This window comes from Chinchilla lanigera, unplaced genomic scaffold (assembly GCF_000276665.1).
Source record: "Chinchilla lanigera isolate Chin_1 unplaced genomic scaffold, ChiLan1.0 scaffold00026, whole genome shotgun sequence".
Lineage (NCBI taxonomy): Eukaryota > Metazoa > Chordata > Mammalia > Rodentia > Chinchillidae > Chinchilla > Chinchilla lanigera.
In genome coordinates, this window is record NW_004955427.1 from 22,800,183 (window position 1) to 22,827,898 (window position 27,716).

The 27,716-nt window shown below is 50.0% G+C and overlaps 1 protein-coding gene across 5 annotated transcripts in view; it reads right to left on the reverse strand.

Annotated features, from left to right (window-relative positions):
* The window catches only part of Mylk (myosin light chain kinase), a 248,001-nt gene that overhangs the window by 39,751 nt on the left and 180,534 nt on the right, over positions 1-27,716 (reverse strand). For all 5 annotated transcript variants that reach the window (XM_013515195.1, XM_013515193.1, XM_013515194.1 and 2 more), the window contains 4 exons: positions 21,589-21,675; positions 7,848-7,898; positions 7,027-7,154; positions 4,601-4,754 (listed from right to left, as the gene is read on the reverse strand). In XM_013515195.1, coding sequence (XP_013370649.1) covers positions 4,601-4,754; positions 7,027-7,154; positions 7,848-7,898; positions 21,589-21,675 — 420 coding nt within the window. The remainder of the gene's footprint in view (positions 1-4,600; positions 4,755-7,026; positions 7,155-7,847; positions 7,899-21,588; positions 21,676-27,716) is intronic.

The following is a 27,716-nucleotide window of genomic DNA, read 5'->3' on the forward strand; positions in this document are numbered from 1 at the left end:
GGGACCATGTCAGAGCCATTTCCAGTACTGCAGTCATGCTGGAGTCCTCCTGTGATGAAACCACTTTCACTGGTTGTTTAATGTGTTCCCTTAGAAAAATGGTCCTGAAAGATACATTAGTCTTTTTAGAGACATTTCTGGTGTTGGCTAAGATGTTTATTGCTCTAAACTCTCTTAGAGGCAAATGGTTCAAATCCTCTCCAGACCAGCTAAGGAAGTAAAAATACGTACAGAGATAGAGACACTTACTGCTCCCTAGATCCCAAAAACCTCCTGCAAGATATGTATTGGACATAGTTGGGGTCACAGAGGCTGCCATTTGGCTAATTTTCTCTTCTCTGCCTTGGTTAAAAAGACAACTTGGAAAAATGAGTTTTACAGAGATACCATTTGTACCTGCCCTGTTACAGGTGTCACTAACTTGCATATGACATAGTTCACCCTGTAGCACAACAACAACAAAAAAGGGAAATGTGGGGAGAGGGCTTTAATTCCAAATGGAATGTTATCACCGTCAGGGAATTTGGTTTCCAGTGGAGGAATTCTAAAAAGACCTAAGCCTGAAGTCTGGGAGACTGGAAGCCCCTTCCTCCCCTACCAGTCCTTACAGCGTGGACGAGACCTGATGCTTTCTGTTCCCTTAACCTACAAAGTCACACAGAGCGGGGCTGGCCAGGGCTGAGGGTCACTGGGACAGACCAGGGACTCCCATGAGCCTCCAAGATAAGTCAGTGCACTCTGTGCAGAAGGGACATCCTGGCAGTGCTGGGCAAAGGCTCTGTGTTGGGGCAGAGCCCTCCACTTCCTCAGAATTCTCCCAGGGGTCTCTGGAGACCTCACTGGCAGAATGAGAACCCCTCTAAGAGAAAGATCCCACATGACACAACCTCCAGGATTTTGTGCTCAGCCAATGTTCTTATTCCTGGGAAAATGGATGATCTTGTTCACGAGGCTTCCCACTACGGCAGCGCCCTTGCCCTCTTTGCACATGCGTGATGGAAACTGATGTGCAGCTCTGCCTAGCCCCACCTGGATGTCCCTGCTGAACTCAGAGGCTGCTGGCAGGCTCCCTGATGGTGACTACCTGGATCTTCTGTGTCCTCAGAATGGGGCCCACAGAGGCTAAAGCACTTTGCTCACCAAGAAAACCCAGCTAGTCCGTGGCAGAGCCCAAGGGAGATTCCACAAAGTCTGCAGAGCCAGGCCCCAGGGCTTCGTGCTTTGTAGCCATCAGGCAGAAAGGAGATCAAGAAAACATCTTGCTTAAGCCGAGCCAAGCATTAGGAAGGGAAATCTGCTCTTCCAAATCATGCAAGTTCCAATCTCGGATTGTCCTTGAGGATTACTGGGTATATGGAGTTCTCTCTGTTTTTCTTCTTTAAAGCTATGCAGAGACCTGTTTTTCTCCTGCTTGGCGAGTGGCATTAAAGAATCCATTGGATCTGCTGCTGGCTCCCTCCTCCCCAAGCAGGCAGACAGGGAGCAGGCGTAGGAAGACACTAAGCACTGAAAATTCCTGTGCTGCTTGTTACAGCCTAATAATAATAAGCCTCTGAAATAGCTCAGCACACTCATTTAAACTAACTGAAGGAAAGGCTAGTTTTTGTCATCATTTTAAAAATAGGAATCACAGATTATCTGAAAAGAGAGTAGTTCTTCTAAGAACATGCCACGAGAGAAGTTTACTACCAACAAGCAGAAGTTGCACAAAGTGGCCTTATTTAGTTGGTCTGTAAATGGATACTTCTAAAGCACTTGAAAACTTGGAGTAGGCTGAACAATTCCTGTTTTATCTCATGTACGTAGTACATCTACTTAGTGAACCCTGATCAGATAATACACAGATGTCCCTGGAGACACGCAGGTAAATCAGCTTAGCCGGGGTTTACTTTGGACTAACCCTAAGTTCATGGACTCTGAATGAATACGACTTTGCTGCGCCCATCAATGTGAGTCCTCATTTTATTGAGCAATTCTATTCTTAGCTCTGAGAGGGGGAGGCAGACAGAAAGCCCAGCTCTCCATTCCATTCCCCTCCCAGGACGGCATTTAACATGCTGCTCCTGCCAGCTGGCGGGCAGCCACGCCAATGGCCCTGTCAGCACTGGCCGTGGAATAAGAAACTCAACCATAAAAGGCCAGAACTGCAGCCCGTGCTGTGGGGAGGGGGTGGGGAATGTGTGGCACTGTCTAGGGGTGGCCAGGGTAGGGGCAGGAGGTACTGATTCCAGAAAAGTAGTGCAAAATCGCTGAGCGCAACATTACCCGAGCAGGGGTAGAAGAGAGAGAACACCAAGGGAAAGTGGAGACTGATGCCTGCTGACGGGATGGGGTGCACGGCCAAACAATGCTTTCAGTATGGGCCAAGCACACAGCAAGCTGGATCGCTAGCACCAGTCCCTCTAGGCGCCTGACTCCTTGAGGGAAATTATGGAAATAAGCGCCTGGAGTCACAAAGACACAGAGAAGGTCCCTGGTGGAGGAGGACACCGTGTTCTCCATCCGCCTAAGGCGGATGCTAAGGGAGATGCCGCAGAGCTTCCCAAGGCTCAGTGTGAGAAAGCAATGGGGAAACTGATGTCAACAACTCCCTGCTTGAGACAGTTCCCCAAAAGGCCTGCATGTTACCCTCAAGATGAAGTTTCCAGCCAGTGGTATCTTTGCCTTTTGGGGACATTCTGCACCCATCCACATCCCCATGAGTGGCATCTGGACACGAGCTGTTTGACAGCTAACTCCCCGCAGGGCCCTTGATGCATTCACTGTTCCTTTGCTTTTCTTCAGCTTCAGTTTCCCCACTGTAAGGCTGGAGCCCTAGTCCTGTCCATCCTAGTCCTGAGTGAGGGATGAGGTGAGGATGGAGGAGGAGAGCTGGGATCAGACTCAGGCGATCACGGAATGACACAGACACAAGAAGCCACCAGAGTCACCTCTTCACCCTCTAACCTCATGCCGAGGAACCTATGCTAGGGGAAGATTCTAGGGAAAGAGTCCCAACTGTGTAGCCAGGTCTGGTTCTGTCAGATCCTCTTGTTCTGCGTGCCTACCTGTGTGTCCCTCAGGAGCATGCACGGGAAAACCTCGGGTGCAGGGAGGCAACATCAGGATCACCACACAGCTGCAGGTTTTGTGCACTGCATGGGGGCGCCCAGTGGAAAGGTCCAGGCCACCTCTGCTCCCCAAGACCAGCTGGGAGTCTGGTGGGAAGCGGGGGCGCACCCTTCTTTTAGTTTCCCAAAAAAGATCCCATAGAAAGCCAAGAGCAAAGGGAAAACCTGCTTAGGTCTCACAAGTGTGTCAGTGCACACCAGGTCAAAGGCTCTCAGGTGCTCCGTGCACAAGGCCCGCACAGGTACAAGACACAGCCCACTCTCCACCTGTTGGCGCCTTCCTTTGTCCCTCTGCTGTCTGAGCTCCTGCCACACCGGAAATCCCGACCGGTGGAGGAAGCTGAGCGTGACTGATGTTCGGGAGAGAGCTGACCAGGGCATGAGAAGAGTGGTTAGAAGGACAGGACAGACAGAATTTCAGAGTCCTTTCGGAGCTGGCTGTTAAGTCACTCCTGGGACGCTGTAGATAGGAAAAGGGAGTGGAGTTAGGGTGAGGGGGACACGGTGAGCTCCAGAGCAGTGCTGCAGACTCATGGGCTCTGCGGGCGAGGTGCAGCAACACCTTGAGGAGTAGCACGGGGAAGCAGAGCTGGAGCAGAGTGCTCCTGCCAGAGGACGTGCTCCAGTGCGGGCGGGGAGAGACAGCGCACGTGTGCGACAGCAGACACACCTCACAGCAGGGCCGGGACGAGGATCGCAGGGGTTACCATGCCGGGCCTTCACTAAGATGGCAGTGTTGTGGGGCTTCTGTGAGGAGCCAGCAGAGGACAGTTTGAAGGTAAGAGAACATCGGGGATGGTGGAGCCCAGCACACAGGAGAAAGGAGCAGCCTCAGGTAGGTCAGTAGCAGGCAGGCCACCGAGCCCAGGTGGGAGCAATGATGGGATGGGAGCCGACACCTGGGCCATGGGGCCGTGACACCGAGCAAATCCAAGCCTAGTGCCCTGTTCTCCGAGGAACTAGAGGTCAAGGCTGGCAGGGACATCACTGATCAGAGACAAGCATAAGAACTTCTGGGCAGCACTGATCGCTCAGCTGAGCCTGGAGGTCAGAAAAGTTAGTTTTGCATTAGGAGGTGAATGTAATCTCTCCGCAGTGCCCCTAAATCAGGGAAGGAACAGCGAAGTCAGAGGTGGCAGTGAGTTTGGTGAAGGTTGGCGAGGGGATTGGGTGGTAGTGACATGAAGGTGTCAGGAGGACTGAAGGTGCCAGGAGAGGCTGAGGTAGAAGGGCCACAGGTTCCGATAACCAGAAAAGCAGAGAAGCCAGGAAAGCGCTGACAGGATGAGGGTTGGGAACGGGCCGGCGTCTGGAGTTCTCCAGCAGCTTGAAGGACAGGACTAGTGTGAGAGTCAGAGAGCAGGGTTGGGACAAACGGGGTACAGGTAGGGAGAAAGGGGCTGAGGTGATGAGGTCCCGCATCCTGCCAGGCTCTCACTGCCCTCCCGCCCCCGACCTCTGACCTCCACACCAGCGGTGCCCGGACTCACCCACGACCGTGAGGTTGACCTGGGCCTGCCTGCTGCCCAGCTTGTTCTCCACCAGCAGCGTGTAGCAGCCGCAGTGCTCCTGGCGCGCGGCCAGGATGGTGAGCTTGCTGCTGCCCTCGCTGTTCTCTACCTTGATGTGCTCGCTGTCCTGGATCTGTGGGCAGAGGCAGGGCGGGCACTGAAGACGGCCAGGGAGGAATAGGCTCTTCCCTTCTCCCAACTCCAGGGATGCAGCTGGACAAGCTGCCAGGGCTCAGGGCATCCAGAGCCGGGGTGGGCTGAGCAGGGTGGGCTGGGTGGTCTAGTTCAGCACTCACTGCCCCTGCTCTGGGATGGACCATAGGAGATGGCATCTGGGCCAAATCATTCGTGAAGCTCACCTGTAGTGGGCGCTACTCCTGTGTATGCTGTCCAGTGCAGTGACCATGGGCCAGTGTGGCTCCTTACATTTTAATTAAGTGGAAAGTAAAATGTTCATCGACTGATAAAATGTGCTACATCTAGACAAGGGAGGATTAGGCATTTACGAAAGGGAACGGAGCACTGATTCATACTACAACACAGATCAGCCAGTATCATACTAAATAAAAACAAAAAAGTCCAGCATGCACTTAAAATTACAGATACTTGGGAGGCTGACATGGGATTGCAAGTTGGAGCCCAGCTTAGGCTATACAGGAGGTTCAGGATCAGCCTACACTACAAAGTGAGACCCTGTCTCAAAAACCCAAAATCAAAACAACAAAAAACAAACAATAAAATATCTAGCAAGGTGAGGTGACATGTACCTGTAATCCTAGCTACTTGGGAGGCTGAGGCAGGAGGATTGGAAATTGCTCAGCTTGAGCAATTTAGTGAGGCTCTATCTCAAAATAGAAAATAAAAGGGGTTGGGAACATAAGTCAGCACTCTCTCCATTCAATCCCCAGTACTGGGGTTGGGCTAGTGCCCTCTCAAAAAACTCCAGAACTCCAGACGCAAAAGATGATATATGATTCTAGTGGTGTGAAATGTCCTGAGCAGGCAAAGGTCAGAAGCTGGAAGCAGAAGGGTATGCTACTAAGGGACTTGGGGTTTCTTTCTGGGCAAGGAATCAGATGATGATGTTTGCACCACACTGTGACTTTACTAAAACTACTGAGTTGTACATGTCATTTTATTTATTTTTTTATCTTTTTTGAGACAAGGTCTCACTATGCAGTTCAGGTTGGCCTCGAAATCATGGGCCTCCTCCTGCCTCAGCCTTCCAAGTGCTGGGCTTACAGGTATGTGCCATCACACCAGGCTTGAACTGTACATTTTAAAAGGGTCATTTTTGATCGTGAATGTAGTTCAGTGATACAGCCCCTGCCTAGCATGCACAAGGCCCTGGGTTCAATTTCCAGTATTGCCTGAAAGGGAAGGATGTGTGTGTGTTAATTTTATAGTATATGAATTATATCTCAACAAAACTGCTGTAAACTTTTAATCAATTAAATTAAAAATTTAGGTTCGGGCTCCAGCCCCCTTTCATGTGCTCAGTGGCTGCCCAGGCTAGTGGCCACCCTAATGTTCAGCACAGACATAGAGCATGTCCACCATTATAGACATTCCGAGGGATGGGCAGGGCTTGGCTGGATGTCTCTGAGAAAGCCTAAAGTCCCATCTGAGGTCAGGCAGTAGCACAGGGCAAATGTGCTGAGGGATGCTCAAAGCCACCTTCTCTTCTCCATCTACTTTCTTCCCTGGTGTCAGCTCACTCCTGAGCTGGGGCAATCTGAATGGCATGAAACCAAAGTGACAGAGGGCTCAGAGATCAACATCCCAGGAAGGGCTCCTGATCCAGGGTCACCCTGTCATTCCAGGGTCCCTGCTGATCACGCATATGGGCACACACCACCAACAGGAGACTGGTGGGATGGTCAGGACCCTCAGGTTTCCTCCAAAAGCTGGTTGTTTTGCAATTCAAACACTTATTCATAAGAACCATTACGATAAATGGTAGCTAGATTTCTGGGCCAGTCAGCCTAAATTCTACTTAACATAAAATTTATTTATCCACACACGCAAATCAGCTTTGATCCCTTCAGCATGTGGTAAGTTTGAGTTGTTATCACAGCTAGTAGTCAGTGGGTTGGCAGAGTCTCGGAAAGCTCATGGTGTCTGGGAGGTCACCTGAGGTCTTTGTTCAATTTTCCTGAGCCTGAATAGGATTCTATGTAGAGATCACCGTGAGGTGATCTCTACACAGAATATGATATAAACTGCACTGCATGGCTTATTAGTGGGCTGGAAGAAAGTTGGTATGAACTCAGGCTTGGCAGGTGGGGTCTCTCCATTTCTAACTTGATGAAGAGTGATGCTGTCCCTATCACAGCAGCAATTGTCACTCCTTTGGGCCTGTGGGCTGGGGGTTTTCCTCGAGCCCTCCCACCCCCATGACTGACCTGCTTTCGGAACTTCATCCAGGTGCAGGTGATGGGCTGGGTGCCGGTCACTTTCCCAAGCAGCTCCACAGGTTCTCCCGCCCGCACCTTCTGGTCCTCAGGGAACTGGGTGATCTGAGGGGGCATCGCTGGGAGAGGATGGGGGCAAGTGAGTGCAGAAGAGGGGCCCAGGTGTCCTCTTGCCTTCCAGAACCTCCAGGGTAAGACTAAGAGTGCTGCCATTGCCTGAAAGATCTGACCCTTGGACCTGCTAGGCTTGTCATCTTTTTACTCAGGTCCCCTCAGAAATGACCTATGTACTTTACAGGGCATAATTCTCCATTTATTGGTTGTGCTGGAATTGGTGTCTCACCCCAGTTATTTGGATTTGCATTCTACCTCATTCACTAACCTAGCAGGGCCTTGCCTTCCAGTCTCTGGGCCACCCTGGTTGATGGGTTCGGTATAGTTTACACTTTCAAATGTCTTTTCATGGAAAACAGACAAGGGCTCCATGGAATGAGGACATACACAGCAGGGGACAAAAGCAGCACAAATGGGTCATTTACACAAGCAGCAGAATGAGGGACAGAGGAGGGGTGTGTGGAATTTCTAGAAAGGGAAAACTGCCAGGACTGTGGGGTGCTGTACACAAAGGTCGGGCAGAGGACACAGGAGAGGACAAGGGTGAGACACCTGCTCGAGGACCAGATTTGGCCTGACCCACACAGAGCTGGAAGTGGGGAGGGTCTCCTAATCATAGGCAGGCGGACAGTCTGCAGGGCAAAGGAAACGCCTTGGCCATGACATCCGTGTCCCCAGGAGAGGCTCTGACTGATTACCTGCCTTCGGAGATGTCTTGGGGGTGGGTTTCTTTTTCACAGTTGCATCACCTGCAACAAGAAAGTTCACAGGTTATTTTCTGTTAGTTCTGTTTCCTACAAATAATCTGAATCCAAGCAGAGTGTGATATCGCCCACTGGGCCTTTAGCCGGGGAGAGCCCTCATCCCAGTGTGCCCTTCCGGAGACCTCCTTGCCCTCTCATGCAGACAGCCTCGCGGTTAGATGAATGCCAGTTCTCAGGGGCGTCAGCAAGGGTCCCTGGCACCCCTAATGAAGTAAAAACTCTCAAAAATGCCTAAGGCCCCACTGTCCTAGTCAAAGATGATAACTCAAAACTCACTAACTATTCCCTTACCCAAACTTTCAGGAAACCCAGAAAGGAAATTATGTCAGATAACTAACTAAAATTAGCCTTTGGTGTAGATCCAAGGGTCTCAGGCTTCCTTTTGGCCATAAATTGTGAACTGGTGGCTTTCCTTTTTCTTTTTAAAAAATGTTTGTTGAATGGATCAATAATGAATGAATGGTGTTGCTTTCCTACTCTACTTTCCCCAAAATAAGTGGCAAATGACTCAAACAGAACCATTTTGCAGTAAAACCTATTCATTTGCTAAATAGCAATATGGTACATATGCAGAAATATCCCAACTATCTTCATGGCTTGTTTTCATATTTCTTTCAGGTCTTTGCGCAAAAGTCCCTTAGCCTGTTTATCCAAGTGCAGTGAAAACTTGCCTGAACACAAACATCTGTGTGTGAAGTTTATATACAACTGCCCTAAATTAGGAGATATATCAAGTTCCTCAGCCTGAGAATGGATGACTATGGTGTAATAGTACAGTGAAATATTTCTCAGTAAAAAACAACAAACTATGAATACATACAACAAGGATGAATCATCACAATTTACCTTTCCCTTCAGCTAAGAAAAACCAGATTCAAGTTACATACAGCATAATTTTATTTATGTAACATTCTAGATGAGGCAGAACTATCAGCTGAAAGGACAGAGAACAGATCAGTGCCAGAAGTGGGGTGGAGGGGCTTGAGAACCAAGGGGAACAGGGACATGTGCTGAGGGGACGGAGCTGTCTTTTGCTTGGGCTGGTTATACAGCTTACATGAGTTTGTCAAGGCTCACAGAACCCTGTCCTAAAAACAGTAGAGTTTAGTGCAGGGAAATTATACTTTAACATAAAAATGGGAAAAGGCCACATCACCAACCTTCCTAAGCAATCTTCCTTAACCACCCTATACAAATCATCAAAGCACCATCCCTTGTGCTGCTTATTATCCTTATTCTAACTTATAAGCTCCCCGGGCACTTATCACCATTTGACAAACTATACATTTTCTTTATTTAGTGTCTGCCCTTCCCACTACACTGTGAGCTATTTGAGAGCGGGGACCCTTTTTGCTCACTATTGTAAACCTAATGAGCCTGGCAGCTATCTGTTGAATGAATAAACAGGTTGATATTGACAGTGGTTCACCCACTGCAGATCACAGAGGGGCAGCAGCATGGGCAGTGGCTCTGTGACCACTGGCAGGTGGTCAGCTTTGTGAATGATCAGCTGTGCATTTCTACCAAGGGGAGGGTGCTGCTACCCAGCTGAATGCTCCAAGAGGACTGTTGCAAGGGGGAACCCCTTGCAGAAGCACACTGTGAGATCACATGGCTGATGGCGACAGTTACGTGGTTTTCCCACAGCCATCCTGGCTCACTTCCCTCTGTGATCCATCTGTCCACCTCCAAAAACTTACTGAAGGCCTATGTGCCCAGCACATGCTACCAGCCTAGGGTCTGAGGAGAGACCCAAACCAATGTAACACAGCAGGCCTTATCAGCCGAGCCCTAAACATTAAGATGTACTGGTCCACAGGATGCTCTATTCTACCCTGTGGGTCCCTACAGGACATTTCTAGGACAATGGCAACACTTGGATATGGTCAATGAATTAGTATCAATATTAATTTCCTACTTTGATAATCAAGCTCTTTATATGAGACCTTCCTTATTTTTAGGAAAAATTCCCACTGAAGTATTTAAGTATAGAGGGTCTGTGGGTGCAACTTTCTTAAAAACTGCTCATAAAACGGTATATATTTATATATATGCATGTGTGTGCACATGTATGTAGAGGGGTAGAGGAAAATGAGGAAAAGGGAACATAGGAAAGAGCAGACAGTAAAATGTTAAAATGTGAGGAACCAGGATGGAGGGCATGTGAGAAATATTTGTTTTACTTTTGCATTTTTCTCTGCAAATCTGAAGTGACAGTCTTTCAAAAGGAAAGTTAAATAGAAAGAAAAAAACGGCATGTTATCCAGCCAGCACGATACGCCTGCTCAGATGTGGCAGAAAGTCAGGGCACTATGGCTGCGGGCATGGTAGGAAGGCTGGGGGGATGTTGAGGAGGACCCAGGAACTAAGGGAGATCTGACTTAAGGAAAGCAGTGGTCAGTGGTCAGTGGTCAACAGGGGTGCAGAGTCCACAACAAGTGGTGTTTGATGGACATCGGCCAGAGCACAGGGCTGTATCAGACAGCGGTAGAGTGAGGAGGTGCAACAAATGAAATGAAAGAAAATTTGGTGTCACCAGTCATGGTCCTCCCAACTCACATGGGCAAGAATATCTAATTAGAAGAGAGACACATCAAGGGAAGAAGAGGCGTCTATCAGGGCAGATGTGACCCGGTCAGGAGTGAGGAGGACATCTGTTGAGAAATGCTGAATGGTGTCTCTTCAGGTTCAAACCTTGAAGTCCTAACACCCAGAGCTTCAGGGTGTGGCTGTGTTTGGCCTTTAGAGAGGTGATTATGTTAAAATGATGAGGGTAGATCCTAATGGAATCTGACGGGTGCCCTTATAAGAAGAGATTAGGATGATAGGAAGGAAGAAAAGGTGGGAAACAGGAAGCGGGAGGGGAGATACATACAAAGAAGATAAAGAGAGAGACAAACAGATAGACTGAGACTGAGTAGACATCCACATGCAGAGAAGGAGAAGCACAAGGACGTGAAGGCAAGGGAGAAGACAACCATCTAAGGCCAAGGCCAGAGAGCTCCTGAACTCTGAGAAAACAACTTTCTGTTGCTGAACCCCAGTCCGCTACCTTCGGATGGCAGCCCTGGCTCCTGTAGCTTGGAAGGGCTCTGGTGGGGAGGGGTGGAAAGGAAGGGTGACAGTCCCTGGGTCAAGGAGGCAACAAAATCAGAAGACTTCAAAGTGCTGCCCTGTGCTGGTGGATCTGGTAAAGCTCTGTGGGTAGACCCACAGCCCCAACTTACATGGATCTTTCAGTGTTACAAATAAGTAGGATCAAAGGCCACATTTTTTTGGTTTGTTCTGCAAATTGGGAGCTACTGCTGTTTGAATTGGTTAGCACCTAAAGCTGGCTTAGTTAGCCCTCATGAGTAAAACCAATTCTAAATGTTAACAGCATTCTGCACACTATACATATTTTATCTGAGCATCTGCTGGAATCCACTAATGAACAGTGTTTTGGGCTCACAAGAAAAAGACTCACCAGATTCTAAACCTTACTTTCTTAGCAGGAGCTTCTCAACCAAATGTGAGCATGGCACCTCCCCAATTTACAAAGGAGACAACCTCGTACGACTCAGGTGGCTTGCCAAGTTAAGCAAGCCAGATATGGCCCAGCTGGAGACAGGACCACAACCTCCTGCCATCCTGGATATCTGGCCACTTCCCTTTTCCAGCTGATGCTCTGCCCCACACTCAGATCCAGGTTTCTGAGATCTTTCTCTGTCCCTTTGCAGCACTACACAGGGATCACGGGCTCCTGTGCTGGACTGGGCTTTTATATACCGCTTGGCCACTTGCTAAGTTGTTCGGTCTAACGCTCATAATTTACCCTCTCAAAGCTTTGGTTTCCTCATTTAAAAAAATATGGAGAGCATAAATAAAGTTTGTTGTAAAGAAACTAGCATACAGTGCATGCTTACCACCAGCCAGTCCCCCATACATCCCTCCTTCCTACACAGAGAGAGCCCTTCTCTGTCCCAGGGGACAAGCTTAGCTCCCTCACTGCTTAGCATGCCACACAGGGGCGCAGTTCATGGCGGTTCCAGGGCTACACTGTGGCACCTTGTGTTCCTTCTCTCAGTTCGGATGCCCAGTAAATGCTTTTGCTGATCCAGATACCCAAATTCCAGGTGCTCCTTGGGCTGCTAATCATTTCCTGTCCTCTGGACTCACCCTCCTTATATCATTATTCCTTTTGGCTCTTCGTCTCTCATCCCCTTCTCTGACACCCCAAGTTTTTGGCACCTGTCACTGTCAGAGAGGAATACCCTGGAAGAAAAATAAAATGCAGCCATCTTTTCATATTCCAGGACGGCTACTGGCTGGGGGGGTCAGGCAAGTAGGGCACAGCACTCCCCTTCTATTTACATGTGGCTGGCCTCCAAGAAGCTCAGATACATCCCCTGGGTTGCATAGGACTCCTGATCCTGAGGCACTTCACTCACTGCTGCTCTTGAGTCACCTTTCTGTCCCCTCTCCTGCCCACATTTTCCCTGGAGCTAGCTCTCTCTCTCCTGAGCCCACCCCCTGCATCCAACTGTTATAGGCAGCTAAATTCAATAAAATATTATAGGCAATCAGAGAGGGCTAGACCCTCGAAGGAGCCAGAGCAGAAGATGAGATGCCTTGCAACTCTTGCAACTGTGGGAGAGAGAGATACCTCCACTGTGGGCCAGATCTCAAGACAAAAGATAAAACTAATGCATCCACATACCTCCCTAAGGATAGCCATCAGGAATTGATATTCTAAATAGGTCTCTATCACCTCGAGAAAGCCAGGAAGAGCCACTAACCCAAGCCCTACAGGAAAAGCCCCTGTTCTGTATTCATGCCCACTTGCTACATGACTTGCTTTCCCATTTGATCCTGATTTAACCAATTTTACCTGAGCAATTACACTCGTAATCTTCTTACTGGTTGACTATAGTTTTGTCCCACCTCATGCCTGCATTGCGATTTCTCATGCTTCCCACCTTCAAACCACCTCATATTGTGGATTTGCTCTATAAAAGTCCCTAGAAAAGGTAAGGTCCTCAGCAACCTACTCAGGTCCCCTCTGTCTCTCTCAGACAGAAGCTTTCTTTCCCCAATAAATATATTCTGCTCCTAACCTCTGTTGTTCCTAAAATTCATTCTTCAGTTTTAGAGCACATGAACTCATTCCAGACAGCTAGCAGGTTGGGACTTTCTTTCCCCTACATCACGACCACCAGAGAAGCCAAACACACACTGCAAGCCCACATGCCCAATACCAAGTCAGGGTCTTTTCCCCAAGCTGCTCTTTATCCCTGTCACTCCACGGCCCCCTCGCTGCCCATATCCAGTCACAAATGTCCACTGACTCCATCAACTAAATATCTGCTCAGTCTGCTGCTTTCCACAGGTCCACTAGCACCACTCCAGTCTAAAGTGCACCCTGGTCCCCAGGCCTGGCCTAACGCAAAATGGCCAAAGTGAGTTTTCTCGGATGCAAGCCTGAACTCATTCCACTGGGAAACCTCTTCAGTGGCTGCCCACTGCCACTCAGGACTAAGTCCAACTGGTCTTACAAGGCCTCCATGCTCTGTCCCTGGCTTTCTTCTCTGGGCTCCTTCCTTCTCCTCCCTCTTGGAACACCCTCCACGTGCCCTCTGTACTCAATAATTGTGTTTCTCAGAATTTAGTGTGTGTTATCATGACCTACAAACTTGTTAAAAATAGACTCCAGGCTTCCAGGTGCGGCTGGTGGTACCTGCACTGTCCTTTGGGTGGCACTGCTCTATACTCCATGCTGAAGGTCTTTGTTTCTCCCACACCAGTCTCTTACCTTCAGCTCTCTGCCTATATGGACCCCCTTCCCTTGGCTGACTCCTGTGCCTTCTTCAGGCAGGTCACAGCTCAAGAAGCACAACTCCCAAGGTGGGCCCACAGCAGCACTTGTCTAAAACAAGCACTGTTGTAGCAGAAAATGCCCCCTCCCAGCATACTTCAGTTTGTTAGTTGCCCAGGTAACAGTTCCTGTTCCAGATCCAGTTGCTCCTGTCTCTCAGAAATGGCTGATCACTGTGATGCATAGCTGGTCACGGTGATGCACATGTATGAACCAATCCCTAATTGACAAGCCATTTTGCTTCTGTACTTCCTACTTGCTTATCCCATGTAAGCCCCAGACCACCAGAGATCAGGGCCTGATATTTTGGGAATGATCCTGATCAGTGCCCACCGACATAAATAAATCTACCTCTAAATCATGGGTGTCCTTTCGGTGTTTCTGCTCACCATTGCATTGTCACTGCTGAAACTGCCCAGACACGCACACAGCACGGCAAGCGCCCTAGGGACAGGATCAGGGTCCGCCCTCTGCATCTCCGCTGCTGGCAGAGTACCTGACCCATGCTTGACAAGTGGCTAAAAAAGGAGTGAATAGAACCCTCGGGGCCTCTGTGAACCTAGGAAGTCCCCCAGGGCTTGAATTGTTAGGCAACTTCTGGGACAAGAAGTCTCTGCTCTGTCTAGATCACAACTGCCAGGCGCTGCGCCTTCAATTAGACCAGAGACTGAGGTGAGAAGTGACGCAACCTGACAAAGTCATCACTGGATCTGGAAGCCTTGGGAAAGCGGGGGCACAGTTGGGGAATGGTTGTCTGGTATCTGATGTCTGGTTCATCTGTCTTTTGCTTCTGCCTCCCTCTGCCCAAGCTGAACCTAGTTCTGGCCTTGAGAATCTTCCTTCTGTTCTGGGAGGGAGGGCTTCAGTCCCTCACAGGAGCTTCCAGGCTGCCCAGTCTAAAGGCAATGTGTGTCCCTGTTCCCAGAGGGAAAAGGTCTGAGAGGAGAACCAGGGGAACTCATGTTTTTTTTTATGGTTTTTGTTTTTTTTGTTTGTTTGTTTTTTCTCCGGTACCGGGAACTGAACTCATGACCTTGTGCTTGCCAGGCAGGCGCTTTTGCCGCTGAGCTAAGTCCCCAGCCCCTCCAGGAGAACTCATGTTAACAGTCTTGGTACAGACAGGTCCCTGGATCCCTGCCTCTCTGGGGACATTTCCCTTTTTAGGTAGTTAACTAAAAATAGACATCAAACCTTCAAACCCATCAAACCCCAAATCAGCATTCATTTACTGCCAAAGGCTCCTGAGAGGGACACGGGCTAGGTGAGTACGGCCGAGCACCCACCTCATGGGGGATGGAGAAGCCTGGGCTGAAAGGCTGTATCCTGCTGCCCAGGGCAGGGCAGGTTCAAGGCCCCAGGTCCGTTGGCCCCTCCCCTGCTGCACACACCACCCCCTTCCAGGGCATCTGTGCAGATTTGTGGAGGAATATTGGTTGTTTTCCCAGAATTAACATCTCTGGGGATTATATCAGAAGATTCCAGAGGGATACACCTCTTCTTGTCACTGCCAACACCTGTGCCCAAGTTCCCAGGACATGGAAATGTCAGGATGGTTGTGAAGGAGGCATGGCTGGGCTAGTTGGCCAGCACTGGCTGGTGGGTGCCCTCTAGGGCTCTGGGAAGGAGCCATCCTGCCAGTTAACTAGCTTCTGGGGACCGTGGAAGTGCTGGGAAAGAAGCTGGAAGGAGTCACCCCCACAGCCGGCCACCACACATGTGCGTGAGGAGGGGCCACCAGCTACCGTCACAGCTACAAACCAACACAGTGCTTGGGAGTCAGCGGGGTTGGAGCCCACTTTCAGAGGATCATGGAAAAATCCCAGCTCCTCTCCGAATCCTGCATCTTTCACCTTGATGTCAGATCCCAGCACTTGGTCTCAGGCCTTTGAATCCCTCCAGGATTTAGCATCTTCCCTGGACAAGGTTTAAAAGAAGGGTTTGGTCATAGGAAAACCTTCATGAAAATGAACACTTTGACATCCTAAAATGCTCTCAAATTGACAGGCATTTTGGCTTCAGAGAGAGACACATACAGGGGGCCAAGACAAGGATAGCTAAAAGCACTAAAATCCAAGGGGGTCCATCACTGTGACTGGGACAGTCCAAAGTGACCAGTGTCAGAGTTGAGCTCCAGGCCAGGTGTGGAATGTCACGCTGTACCTGCACTGTCCCTACATCACAGAACATAGAGGGGCAGGGACCTTTAAAGCAAAGGTCCTTTTTGAGTTGATTAAAAAACCAAATACTTATCATGGATCTATTCAGGCTGCTCAAGTTGTAAAAGCCCCCTGTAGATATGGTCATTTATGTCTTTTTTAAAGGACCATCAGCATATATAGACTGATAGGAGTAGTCCCTGAGTCTGTTATCAAACTGGCATCACTTCATCTGTATTTTCTTTTCTTTTCTGGATCCTGGGATAGAACCCACAACCTTGCATGTGCTAGGTATATTTTCTACCACTGAGCTCCACTCCCAGCCCCTCCCCCTCTTTTGCAAAACTGGGATTTAATCCAGGGCCTTTGCACTGAACTATATACCCGGTCCTTTTTTATTTTGAGCCAGAGTCTCACTAAGTTGCTCGTGCTGGGCTCAAACTTGCTATCCTCCTGCCTCAGCCTCCCTGAGTGTTGAGATTACAGGTGTGAGCCACCACATTCTGCTTTGCTTCTGTTTTCTAAAGCTATGTCTTAAATTTCCTTAATCTGTCCTACACACAGGCAGCAGGATGCTTATCTTTTTTCACCCAAGACTCCTTGGAACACTCCCAGCGTCCAGCTCCCCTCCAGCTGGGACACCGTGAACCTGGTCTTTCCATTACAGCCCCTTCCTGCGGATGCTTACACTGTATGTAACCTCAGTGCACCCACTGTGGCTCCAGAGTTCTCGGCACAGCAGGTGACAGACAGGAAGGAGAGTCAGCTGGCCTTGCCTGAACAGCGCCACACAAAACCTTTCTATCTGCTGGAAAAGGCGTGGGGTCAGCAGGGAACTGCCCCACTGGACAGGTGAGGAAACCACGGTCCCGAGGGACAGAGGGCTTCCATCAAGCCCACATATTTAATTAGTAGGAGGACCAGGATTTTTGTCTCCTGCTTTTTGGGAGGTGGTGGTAGTACTGGGGATTGAACCCAGGGCCTTTGCACTGAGCTATATTCCCCAGCTCCTTTTATTTTTTATTTTGGGACAGGATCTTGCTAAGTCTCTAAGTTATCCAGGCTGGGCTCCTTCTTGTAATTCTCCTGCCTCAGCCTCCCAGAGTGCTGGGATTACAAGTGTATATCACCATGCCCAGTTTGTCCTTTGCTTTCTGGCCCAGTGGCTTTCTTGTTATACCTATACTTGAGTGTTGCCCCTGAACAGATCACATATGGGGGATTGTTTGAATTCCCATGCCCCACTTGACTAAGGTAGGGAAGTCTGGCTGCTCTTCTGAGCCTGTGCATATCTCCCTTGTTCTGACTCCAGGACAGAAGAGGACCTGCTGTGGGCTGGATGGGTGAATAAACTGTTCCAGCAGTGTGGGTATTAAAATCCCACAAAGAGGAGAAAAAGGACATTATTGGCCCAACTGACAAAATGGAGAGTAGACTGCAGATTGATTAGATAATGGCATTAGTTCAAGTCAGAGTGCCTGATTTCGATAATTGCATTGTGGTTATATTCTTAGGAGACACACAATGATTTAGGAGTCAAAGGCATGGTCTGTAATACAGTCTCCATCTATCTGAATGCAAACATATTAATATATACATAGAGAATGATAAAACAATGGAACAAAATGTAAAGGTGAATTTTAAGTGAAGAGGATACAAAAGTTCCTTGTTCTATCATTGCACATTTCCTATAATTTTGAAATTATATCAAGGTGGTTATTCAGAAGTCCCATTGAGAAGTGTGCAGCAAGCCCCTAGCAGGTCTCTTGTGCCAGGGTCGCACACCAACTGCTGCCCCTCACTCCAGCTCTCGGGGAGCCAGGCCCCCGCCAGCCCCATGGGCCAGCCTTGCCCCTTCCAGCTTGCCCCCACCTGCTCCAGAGCTCGGACAGCACTGTCTGCTTCGTGTGGACTGAGCAGTTGGCCCGAGACTATGGCAAGGCACAGAGGGTGGTGTCAGGGGCACAGAGCAAGGACACTGCTCCACCCTTCTAGCCGGGAGACCCTGGGCAGGCCAACTTCATCTCCAAGGCTCAGTTTCCTTCGTCTGTTAAGATGGGAATGACTAGTACTGAAAGTGGGGTGAGGCTTGGCTGAGGACACGGAGGGAGTGCCAAGGTGGCAGCTGTGCGCAGGAACTTGAAACACCCTGGGTTGTTTACTCAACAACCACCCCAGCATCTGCACAGTCCCTACCTCCAGCTCCTGCCTCCTCTCCCCTGCAATGTTGTCACTGTTCTCCAACCAAACCACACAAACTACACTCCTCTCCTCCTTCACAACCTGCCAGGCTCCCGATCCCAAAGCATCCCAGACCGCCCCAGCTCCCTCCTGTGTGTGTACCCCCGGGTGCCAGCAGGTCACAGAGCTTCCGTCAGTGTGTCTGCTGCGATGGGGTAGAGAGGTCTGGCTTTTCCTTCCTGTTCCTCAGTGCTTGGTCAGTGGGTGCCCAGGTCACAGTGTGGACAAGCACTGTTCTCTCCCACTCTTAAGAGCTGGCTCACAGGGTCAAACAATCTTGCTGGGGACAGGCAGATGCACAGAGTGGGACAAAGCTGTATCTGCCTGGCAGGAGATTCGCCCTTCCCTCAGGAAGATGGATTTTCCCCTGAGGTTAGGTACTGCTTAGCCCGAGGCAAAAGTGAACACACATATACAGGCAGACCACTCACGGGATAGGGCGTGCCTAGCCCTGGAAACATGGCTCAGGCGTATAGACTGCATGATTCCATTTCTAAGGGGGAAAAATCCAGCTAATGTATTTGCATATTTGCATGTATATAAATACACAGAAGTAACAATATATTTGCAGGGTAAGTGCAATTAGGGGTGGAGGAAAGAGGACTTTCACACTGTACTTGATACATTTCTTCACTGTTAGAAATCCTTAAACAAGAATGCATGCACATATTACTCACAGAATTCACCAGCAATAAATTATCCCCAAAACAGAAAAAAATGGGCTGTAGTCCTAAAGTCATCCCATTTATGTCCCACCCGTGCGCAGCCACCTCCTCAGGAAGTTCCAGGAACCAAGCCTCAAGGTGTCTCTCTGGCCCTGGGGTGCAGTCTTTAAAGGACAAGAGGGTGGGAGGGTGCAGGTAAGGGGGACCGCAGCCGTCCTCCCAACAGCCTCAGGGGTAGCAGGAGCAAGGAGGGATGCAAAACGACCTCTCGGGTAGGAGACGCACATTCCCATGCTTTGGGTAAGATGTCAGTCACTCTGTGGAGACTGTCTACGCACAGTGAGTCTCTCCCTGCAGACAAGTAGGGCTGGAGCCAAGCCTGGCATGAATGTGAGTCCAAATACTTCCTGCCAGCCCTGTTCCTCCCCAACTCAGGGTTGCTTCCAACTCACAGGGCATCCTGTTTGCCTCCCTGGTGCACCGGGACACTCTGAGGGCACTGGGGTGAGGGCTGGAGGTAGCTCCACCTTTAGAGGCAGGAGGCCCGCTTCTCCCACTCAAGACTAACAGTGGGGTCCCCGCTCCTCTCTGGGCAGCTGCTTTCCAGCTTGGTCATTTCACACGAAACAAATGCTGAAGCCCAGCTCCCACCTTTGAGGTTCTGATTTGATTGGCTCATGGTGAGCCCTCGTAGTGTGGGTTTCAGAGCTCCAGGTGAGTTTCACATGCAGCCATGGCTGCCAGAGGTGCTCTGGAGCTGGGTGATGACAACTTGATTGGGGTTTTCCACGGCCTCCTGCTCTCCAGGGCAAAGAGCCAGCTCCATGTCTGCTCATTGTCCTGCTCTTGTTTTCCTCCTCTACAGTTGCCTCTGACCCTGCCTCACCTCCCTCAGGATCATGCTGGAATGGGGTTCCAGTGCTGAGGACCCAAGAGGTAACCCAGCATGTCATCCCTGAGCCTCAGTCCCAGGAGCTCTTCTAAGAGCTTTCCCGTTCACATTTTCCCATAACTAACACAGCAGGGCCCAGGTACTACTCTGGGAAAATAAAACTATTAACCCATTCCTTGTAGGTTCTTCTTAGTTTTGTCTCTGTATTTCCAACATCTTATTAAAGGTCCATTCTTTTTTTTGTTTTTTCTCCGGTACTGGGAACCGAACTCACGACCTTGCACTTGCCAAGCAGGCGTTTTTTGCCGCTGAGCTAAATCCCCAGCCCCTTAAACATCCATTCTTAACAGTCAAGGCCGGCTAACGTGACTCCTCTGCTGTCCTCACAGATGTCTAACTCACTTTGGTTAAGTTTCCATAGGACACTCTCACATCCTCCCACACCTTGCCCATTACCCCCAATTTTCTGGGGGGCCAGTGTTCAAAGAATCTAGAATCATTATCAAATACATTGCTTTATGAAGAAAAGAAAGAAGAGAATAAAGCAGTGCCATGACATACAGGCTTGTAATGGGAAAAGAGAGGCCTTGGAAGCAATTAGGCTCAATGACTTTCAGTATGGGTAAAGGAGAGCATGTATTACCTTCTGCTAGCCTTAAAACACAGAGTGTGCAGGGGGTTCCAAGCCACTCTGCAGCCTGTTAAAATTACAGGAGTCAAAGGATGCTTTTGCTAACAAAATTACACAATAATCATAGTCAAAGCCAGGACGACCTTATGACTTTTGAAGGTTTTAGGGACTTCTGCCTTCACGCGCCCCTTCCTCCATTAAAAAAAATTATACATATATTTAAAAGTATACAAAATGTATATGTATTATACTTTAATTTTAAAAATTATACTTTAAAACTGACCTTGTATAAAGATGAATATATTAATACTGTGAATTAAATATATTGTCTTTGAACTACTAATTCATTTTTTCCTCTAATTTTATACAATGGTGCATTTCTATAGGTCTGTAAAAGCGGTGTGGATAAGTAGGCCCCAGGGGAAGCTGAGATCCAAGAGAAGGAAGGAACCTGGTCATGAGAAGGCCCCGTCTCCTTTGATTACTTATGCCACACTGCAATCTGACTTGGGGACACCAGTGAGGGCCTTCCGTGAGGAAGGCACAGCACCTGTCACTCTGAGGGCTCAGGCGAGGCTCATGGGGAGCATGGGGAAGCCAGGCAGTCAGCGGCAGAGGGAGGTGCTCATACTCTGGGAGCAAAAGGGAGGAGGGACTGGAGCAGAGGGAGTTGGCCTCTATCCGGGGGACAGAGGGACCGGGGCAAAGGCCTGTGGGAAGGAGCTTGAGGGGGCTTGTGCGCAGTGAGGAGCTCACCTCTGCTTGAATATAAACAGAAGTAAGGAAGGTGGGAGGCAGGGTTGGGAGAGAGGTGGCAGCCAGCACACATGTGCAAACACATGTACACAGCACAGTGGGAGGGTCCAAGGCACATACAAGCAAGAGGTTCATGTGTGTGGGACTTTCAGGTGCTGGGACCACTGGATAGTTCAGACTGGGGTGACAAGGTCAGAGTTATAGTTGAGAAAGGGTCCCTGGCAAGGTAGTGTCACTGGGCAGCAATTCAGAGTAGCTCCTGGGGAGGTCGGGATGACAAGTAAAAAGATGGGAGTGAGGCTGACGGGGTCTGGACAGGGACAAACAAGATGATGGTGGAAGGGGTCAAGAAAAGGCCACTGCCTTGGTTCCCAGGAGGCACTGGGCATTGCGGGGCATGGGTAGGCTGGGTGCTCAGGAGGCAGGGGCTTGTTGGTGCCAGCCCCTGCCTTGGCTAGGGGAAGCCAGGCCAGTACTTACTCTCTGTTCCCAGCACAGGAGGAAGAGAGCTTTTGGGCCTCCGGGATTTCATCTCCGGGGCCTTGGTGTTCTCACTGGCTGGTGCATCTGGAAAGAAACAGGTGACACAACACCAGTCAGCAGCTGTCCAAGGAGCTGGCATCTCAGTCAGAATCCCACCTCAACCTGGCGATGGCCCACCCAGCCCACACCCCACTCTGAGGGCCTGGTGCCTGCTGAGCAATGTGGCGCCCAAAAATGGCACTGCCTCCCCGGAAGCACCAAAGAAGGAGAGAGCTCCTTAGGCTGATAAATGAGGTAGTGGGAGCAGTTGCCCAGCAGGACGCACGGACAGGGTACTGGGAGCGAGTTAGCCATGGTCCTCCTGCAGCCGGCAGCACCGGCCACCAGAAATAATGCAGCTGGCAGGGCTGGGGCAGTCATACCCCTTTGCTTCAGATCGCCCTGACTTTCCTTTCCTTGGGCCTTGGCCTGGACTTCCAGAGGATGCTCTGTAGGGAGAGGTCTCACACTGAGGAGGGAAGGACCGAGTCCCTGCCCTTGGATGCACGGATGGGAGGAGACCTTGGTCTCTGATTCTGCAGACTGCCTTTGTGCTCAGGCCAGATAAGTCCTTGAGCAGGCAGCTAAGCAAACCTCACCCCGAGACTGAGGTGAGGGCCCACTGCAAGCTCCTGTGACCCCCTCCAGCGCAGGGCTGGTGAAACCCTGCAGCAGTGGTTGGCTGGCAGGCAGCTGTGCTGGGCAGGTGGGCACACAGCTCCTCAGGCCGCTGCTCCATGCACCTCTTCTTTGTTAATGCAAAGCTCGGACGATGCCGAGGAAACCCTCCCGTCAGGCAGCAGGGAAAGTCACTCTGGGCTGGCAGAGTTGAGCACAAAAGGCTTCCATGAGGACTAGAGGAGACTGGAATTTAAGAAGTGGTAGGGAATCTACCCAGGACTTAGATAAGAAGTTACTGGTGGAACAGATCACCACACTCCAGTGTCTTCACTGGCTTCCTTCCCCATAAGGAACACTTATGCGGCAGGCTGGAGGTGCCTTCCCCAGCCCCTGCCTGTCCCCCTTCTCCTGCTGCTGAGAAGATGAAGCTCAGAGGGAGGAGGGGGACTTTCCAGCTGTGGCTCTGGCCACATTCCTGTGGTCTGGCTGAGAAGAAGAGCCATCTCGCTGTCCCTGCCTCCAGGATACTGGGAAGCCAGGCCGGAGGGGCTGGGGACAGACTCTCTCCAGCTTGTGGACTGAGTTCCCAACAGGACACATTTCGCCCTCTAGGTGGCATCCAGGTCCCCTGCCTATTCCACAACAGCACTGCTTCTGAGGCCAAAACCAGCCATGCTTCCCTCCCGGCCTAGTGCCTGCTGCTTTCTTGGGCTGGATGAGCTGGTGACAAGCTCCGGGCAGGCCCTGAGCAGGCTCAATTCGGCAGCAGGTCAGAGGCCTTGGGGCTGTGGCCCTCACCAAAGACGGCCAGGCCCACAGCTGTGCAGCTGCGGGAATGGCTCAGTCTGGGTCTAAAGTAGCACGTTTAGTGCTACATGGTGCGGGTAGGGGTGAAGGACAAAGATGGAAGACATCTGTTTAAGCAGTACTTGATAGCCCAGCCCTTACTTCCTGCCTTCCCTGCTCTCTCTCCCTGTTCTTACCAACTTCCAGGAGAACAAGGGAGCCCAGATCCAGAGCTCACATTGCCAAGCTCTGGGTGGGGGGTGGCACCCCAGGGCATCAGTTTCACATGGACACAATGATGAAGCAGAAAGTGCCCCAGGGCTTTAAAGAAAGGTGTGCCTAGACATTTCTTTCTTTCTTTGCCCCTTTTCCCAGAAAAAGAGTAGAACACAGGGCGTGTACATAGTTCTGCACCCCTTTCTTCAATAATCTCTTACTCCTGATAAATCCCAGAGCGTAGATGAGGCAGAGAAAAGAAGAGCAGGGTTCTTTTCATACTGATGAGGAAACTGGGGCATAAACAAGAAAAGGATGCAAGCCCAGTTTTTCTGGGTTCTTGAAAGAAGGGCAGTGGGGACTGAGATTCCCTCTCTCTTCACGGGTCATACTGGGCTTACTTCCAAGAATCCTGACTGTAGGGACCAAGAGAGCACAGTTTGGTTTTGACTTTGTCATCAGCAGCCTTGAAAACATGGGCAAATCATTTCAACCGCCCAGTGTTTATGCTTCTAATCTGTACAAAGGGAAAGGCTCTGATTTTCTGTAACTCATGAAGGGGAGAATGCAGAGTGCCTTGGAGAGCCAAGAAGGGTCATGTACCTAAATGAACTCACTCCTCCAGCGAATCGTATTCTCTTCCCTCGTCGTGTTGAGTCAGCTTGAATGTTCTCCCCCTCCAGAAAGCCCTTTGACCAGCCCCTCTCCTAGGTTCAGGGATGCTGTGCATTCACTGGATGTGTGAGGCTCTGCCTGGTGGTGCTTTGAGCCTTGCCTTGGGAAGGTGCACAGGTTTCCTTTTCAAACCAGGCACACTGCAGACCTGAAGGCCCACAGGGAACCCCCTCCCTCAAATGCCAGCTCCGGGGGGGAGGGGGACTGTGCACAGGCCATGGGGCTGTGCCAGGGACATGGAGCCACTAGGCCTCCGTGAGAACCACAGCGAGGAATGGGCTGGAAGGACCATGTGCTTAATCAAAAACAGCTCTGTGCTCACACGGCTGCCCAGGGGATAAAAATAATAGTAATAAAAGTTTAAGAGCAGCTTGTATTTTTGGTCTATTTTAATCATTTTGTGATGAAATTGAACTTTGTTTCTAGATCTGGGGCCCAGGGCTGGAGTCCTTTGCTGGCCTGGTTGTGCCCCCGAAGAAGCATGGGGGGGAAGATGGAGGTGTGGGGAAGTGGGGGGCCACTGATGAGAGAGGGAGACTTGACCTTATATGGACAGTGCCTCACCCCTTCCACTCGTGGGCTAGCTGTGGAGTCTGCAAGGCAGCATTTCTTCTTTTGTTTCCCCTAAGAGGTTGATCCCTGGGCTGTGATCCCAGGTGGGAGGAATGAGGTTTTGGGGGGATTTAGGAGAGGGCCTGAGTTTCAGGAGTCCCACTAGGGGGCAAGATGGAGGGCTTGGTTCCAGCCTCTCCCAAGATAGCCCACTCCTCCTTTCTGGGTGCTCTCTTCCCCTGAAGGCGAGCAGTGCGCTAGCATAAGAGACAGCTCCTTTTTGGCTCTGCTATTTAATGGCTGTGTGTCATTGGGTAAGTTCCTGAACTTTTCTGCATCTGATCTCCCTCACTTGGAAAACTGGAATAACAACACCTCAGTAGAAGAATGAAGGAGGAGGGAGTCATAAAATAATATGTGACATTTACTTGGAGCTTATTCCACATAAGCTCTGGGCTATGTGCTTCAGAAGCTCATAACAGGTGAAACTTTACCACTCACCAACATTAAGAACTTTTGACCTGCAAAAGCAGTGGTTCTGTTAGTTCAGCCTAATACCCATAGGGTCTTGTGGTGACTTAAAGGATAAATGTGGAAGTTGAAATGGACTGAGGAACATGGCGGAGCTGACCCCAACAAAGGAAGGGTGAATCAAGGTCAGCTCAGCAGTAATCAGAAGGCCCTGATGGTCTTGGTAACTGTGGACAGCAGTGGGTGGAAGCAGAGGCTTTGGTCTAGATCCCCACTGACCAGCCACCAGAGAGGCTATTGTTACTCTCTGGAAACCCTCTGGTCAAGGTCACCGATGAGCTCCATGTGGCCACATCCAACGGCTTGTACTTAGGTTCATCTTTCCTGGGCAGCAGCATTTGACACACTGATCCTCATTCTTCTTGAGATTTTCAGCGTTTGGCTTCTGGGACTCTTCTCTCTTTTGGATTTCTTCTTCTCCCCCTGTGGCCATTTCTTCGCAGACCCATCTTGCTCCTACCTCTCAATGATGAATTCTGTCTTCCTCACCCCATTTCCATCACAGTCATCCCTAGGGACCTCTTTCAACCCCAGAGCATTCAATGACCACGGCACACGGGTGGCTCCTCGTGCCCTACCTCCAGCTGTGACCTCCTCCTCAGCTTCAGATTTATCCAAATATCTGCCTACTGAGCCCCCTCTGGCATCTTCAACTTCACATGTACAAAACTCTTGACTGTTCCCAGCCCCTGCCTTCTGATTTTAGTGGCTGGTACCACTCTTCGTCTTTACCCCTCCATGGAAACGAAGACTTCAACCAGGTGAAGATGTCAGACACCTTCATCTTCCATATTCAGCTCATTAGAGAATCCTACTAGCTCTACATCAGACTAGAGTGTGAATCCAATCACTCCTGTCTCTTCCAGCAATAATCTGGTGTCAGGTGCCATGGCTCCTACCATCTGGTCTCCCTGCTCTCCCCGACCTTCCCTGAGTCTCATCAGCCAAAGACACCACCATACTCAGAGTAAAATCTGATTTCTCTGTCACAGACCCCGTGGCCTCACAGACCTGGACCCTGGCCCTCTGTAGTTTCATTTCCTTCTGCTTTGCCTCTGGCTTGTGGTCCACCAGCCTGGCCTCCTTTCTCTTCCTGGAACGCATTAAACAGAGTTTCACTGTCACCTCTTTCTTCTTAGTGGTGACCTCTTCTCTTACTTCCCGCAGGTCTCTGTTCAGATGTCCCATCCTCAAGAGGCCTCAGTGAGCACCTTCTCCCTTATCCAGCTGTACTTCTTCACAGTGCGAAGTATTCCCTGAGATGATGACACATCTCTTCTGCCATCCCCCATCCCTTCATGGACTGTCTGGTCTTGAGGACAGGAACATTTTCTGTTTTACTTACTGTTGGTAACACCAGCCCTGAGGGCAGTACTGGGCTGAATGATGAATGATGGCACAGGTGTCCAGTGGAACCTCCTCTCCTACAGACGTGCACCACCCTCCATGGTCATGATGCGCCATTTTTGCTGCCACCAAGACTGGGTGCTTGGGGAAGCCAGGCCTGAGTTGGAAAGGGCAGGACAAGCCAGTGAAGGGCCAGGGTGGCTCCTGACTCCTGCCTGAGGATGCTGGCCTAAAAAGGACTTCTTCACCTCTGGGTGTGATCACAGGCCACAAGTCACTAGTCCCATGTGAAGCAGGACTCCCAGCAGGGAGGGCTGGGAGCAGGGAAATCAGATTCTCCTGGAGAATAGGGCCTGCTAAGTAAATCAATGCACGGGGAATGGCATCAGGTCACAGAAGGACACAAGACACACCTGAGTCCTGCCTGCGTGTAGTGTGCAGTGTCTGTGTGAGATGGGAAGGCTGTGGGCCCTCGCTGAGCCTTTGCTCACTGAGAAAGGTGGTCTGTCCCTGCTGCATAAACTGGAACTGCAAAGTGGCTCGGCAGGCACTAAAGGTCAGCCTACCTCCACTAGGTGAGTTTTCTGGCAGTCTTACCCACACCAGGCTTCTGCTCCCTTCTGGATGTGATAGACTGACACATGCCTTCTGAGTTTAGGAGGAGGGGTAGTATGACAATAATCAAGAAAGTGTACTAGCTGGGCACAGTGGTATGCGTCTATTACCCCAGCTACTTGGAGGCTGAGGCAGATGATGGCAAGTTCTGGGTACCCTGGGCTATTTAGCAAGACTCTGTCTCAAAAAAGTAAATTTAAATAGGGCTGGGGATGTAGCTCAGCGGTAAAGTGCTTATCTAGCATGTGGGAGGTCCTGGATTCGACCCCTAGTACAGGGGGAAAGAAAATAAAAGGTATATAAGCACTCTTTTTCATAGGAAAAAGAGCCAAACACATGATTTTAAAAGCCATATGTGCTACTTTATGGAAGCTACTTCCCTTACTTTACTACACAAGAGAAAAAGCTGGGCATGGTAGTGCTGCCCATAATCCCAGCTTTCTGGGGCAGGAGCACTGCCAAGTTTGAGCCTAGCCTGGGCAACTTAGTGATCTAGCAAGACCCTGTCTCAAAATTAAAAAAGTAAAATATAAAGAAAGGCTTAGGGATGTCCTCAGTGCAAAGACCTGAGGTTCAATCCCTTTTATGAGAGAGAGAAGAAAGAGAGAGAGGGAGACAGTAGTGTGGATAACACAGAACAGCCAGTGAGCCCCACTGAGGTCTTGAAAGGCGTCATTATATTGGTTACAGATGTGGGCTTTATGATGTCAGGCATAGGCTGAGTGAGTGACAGCAGGTGACTT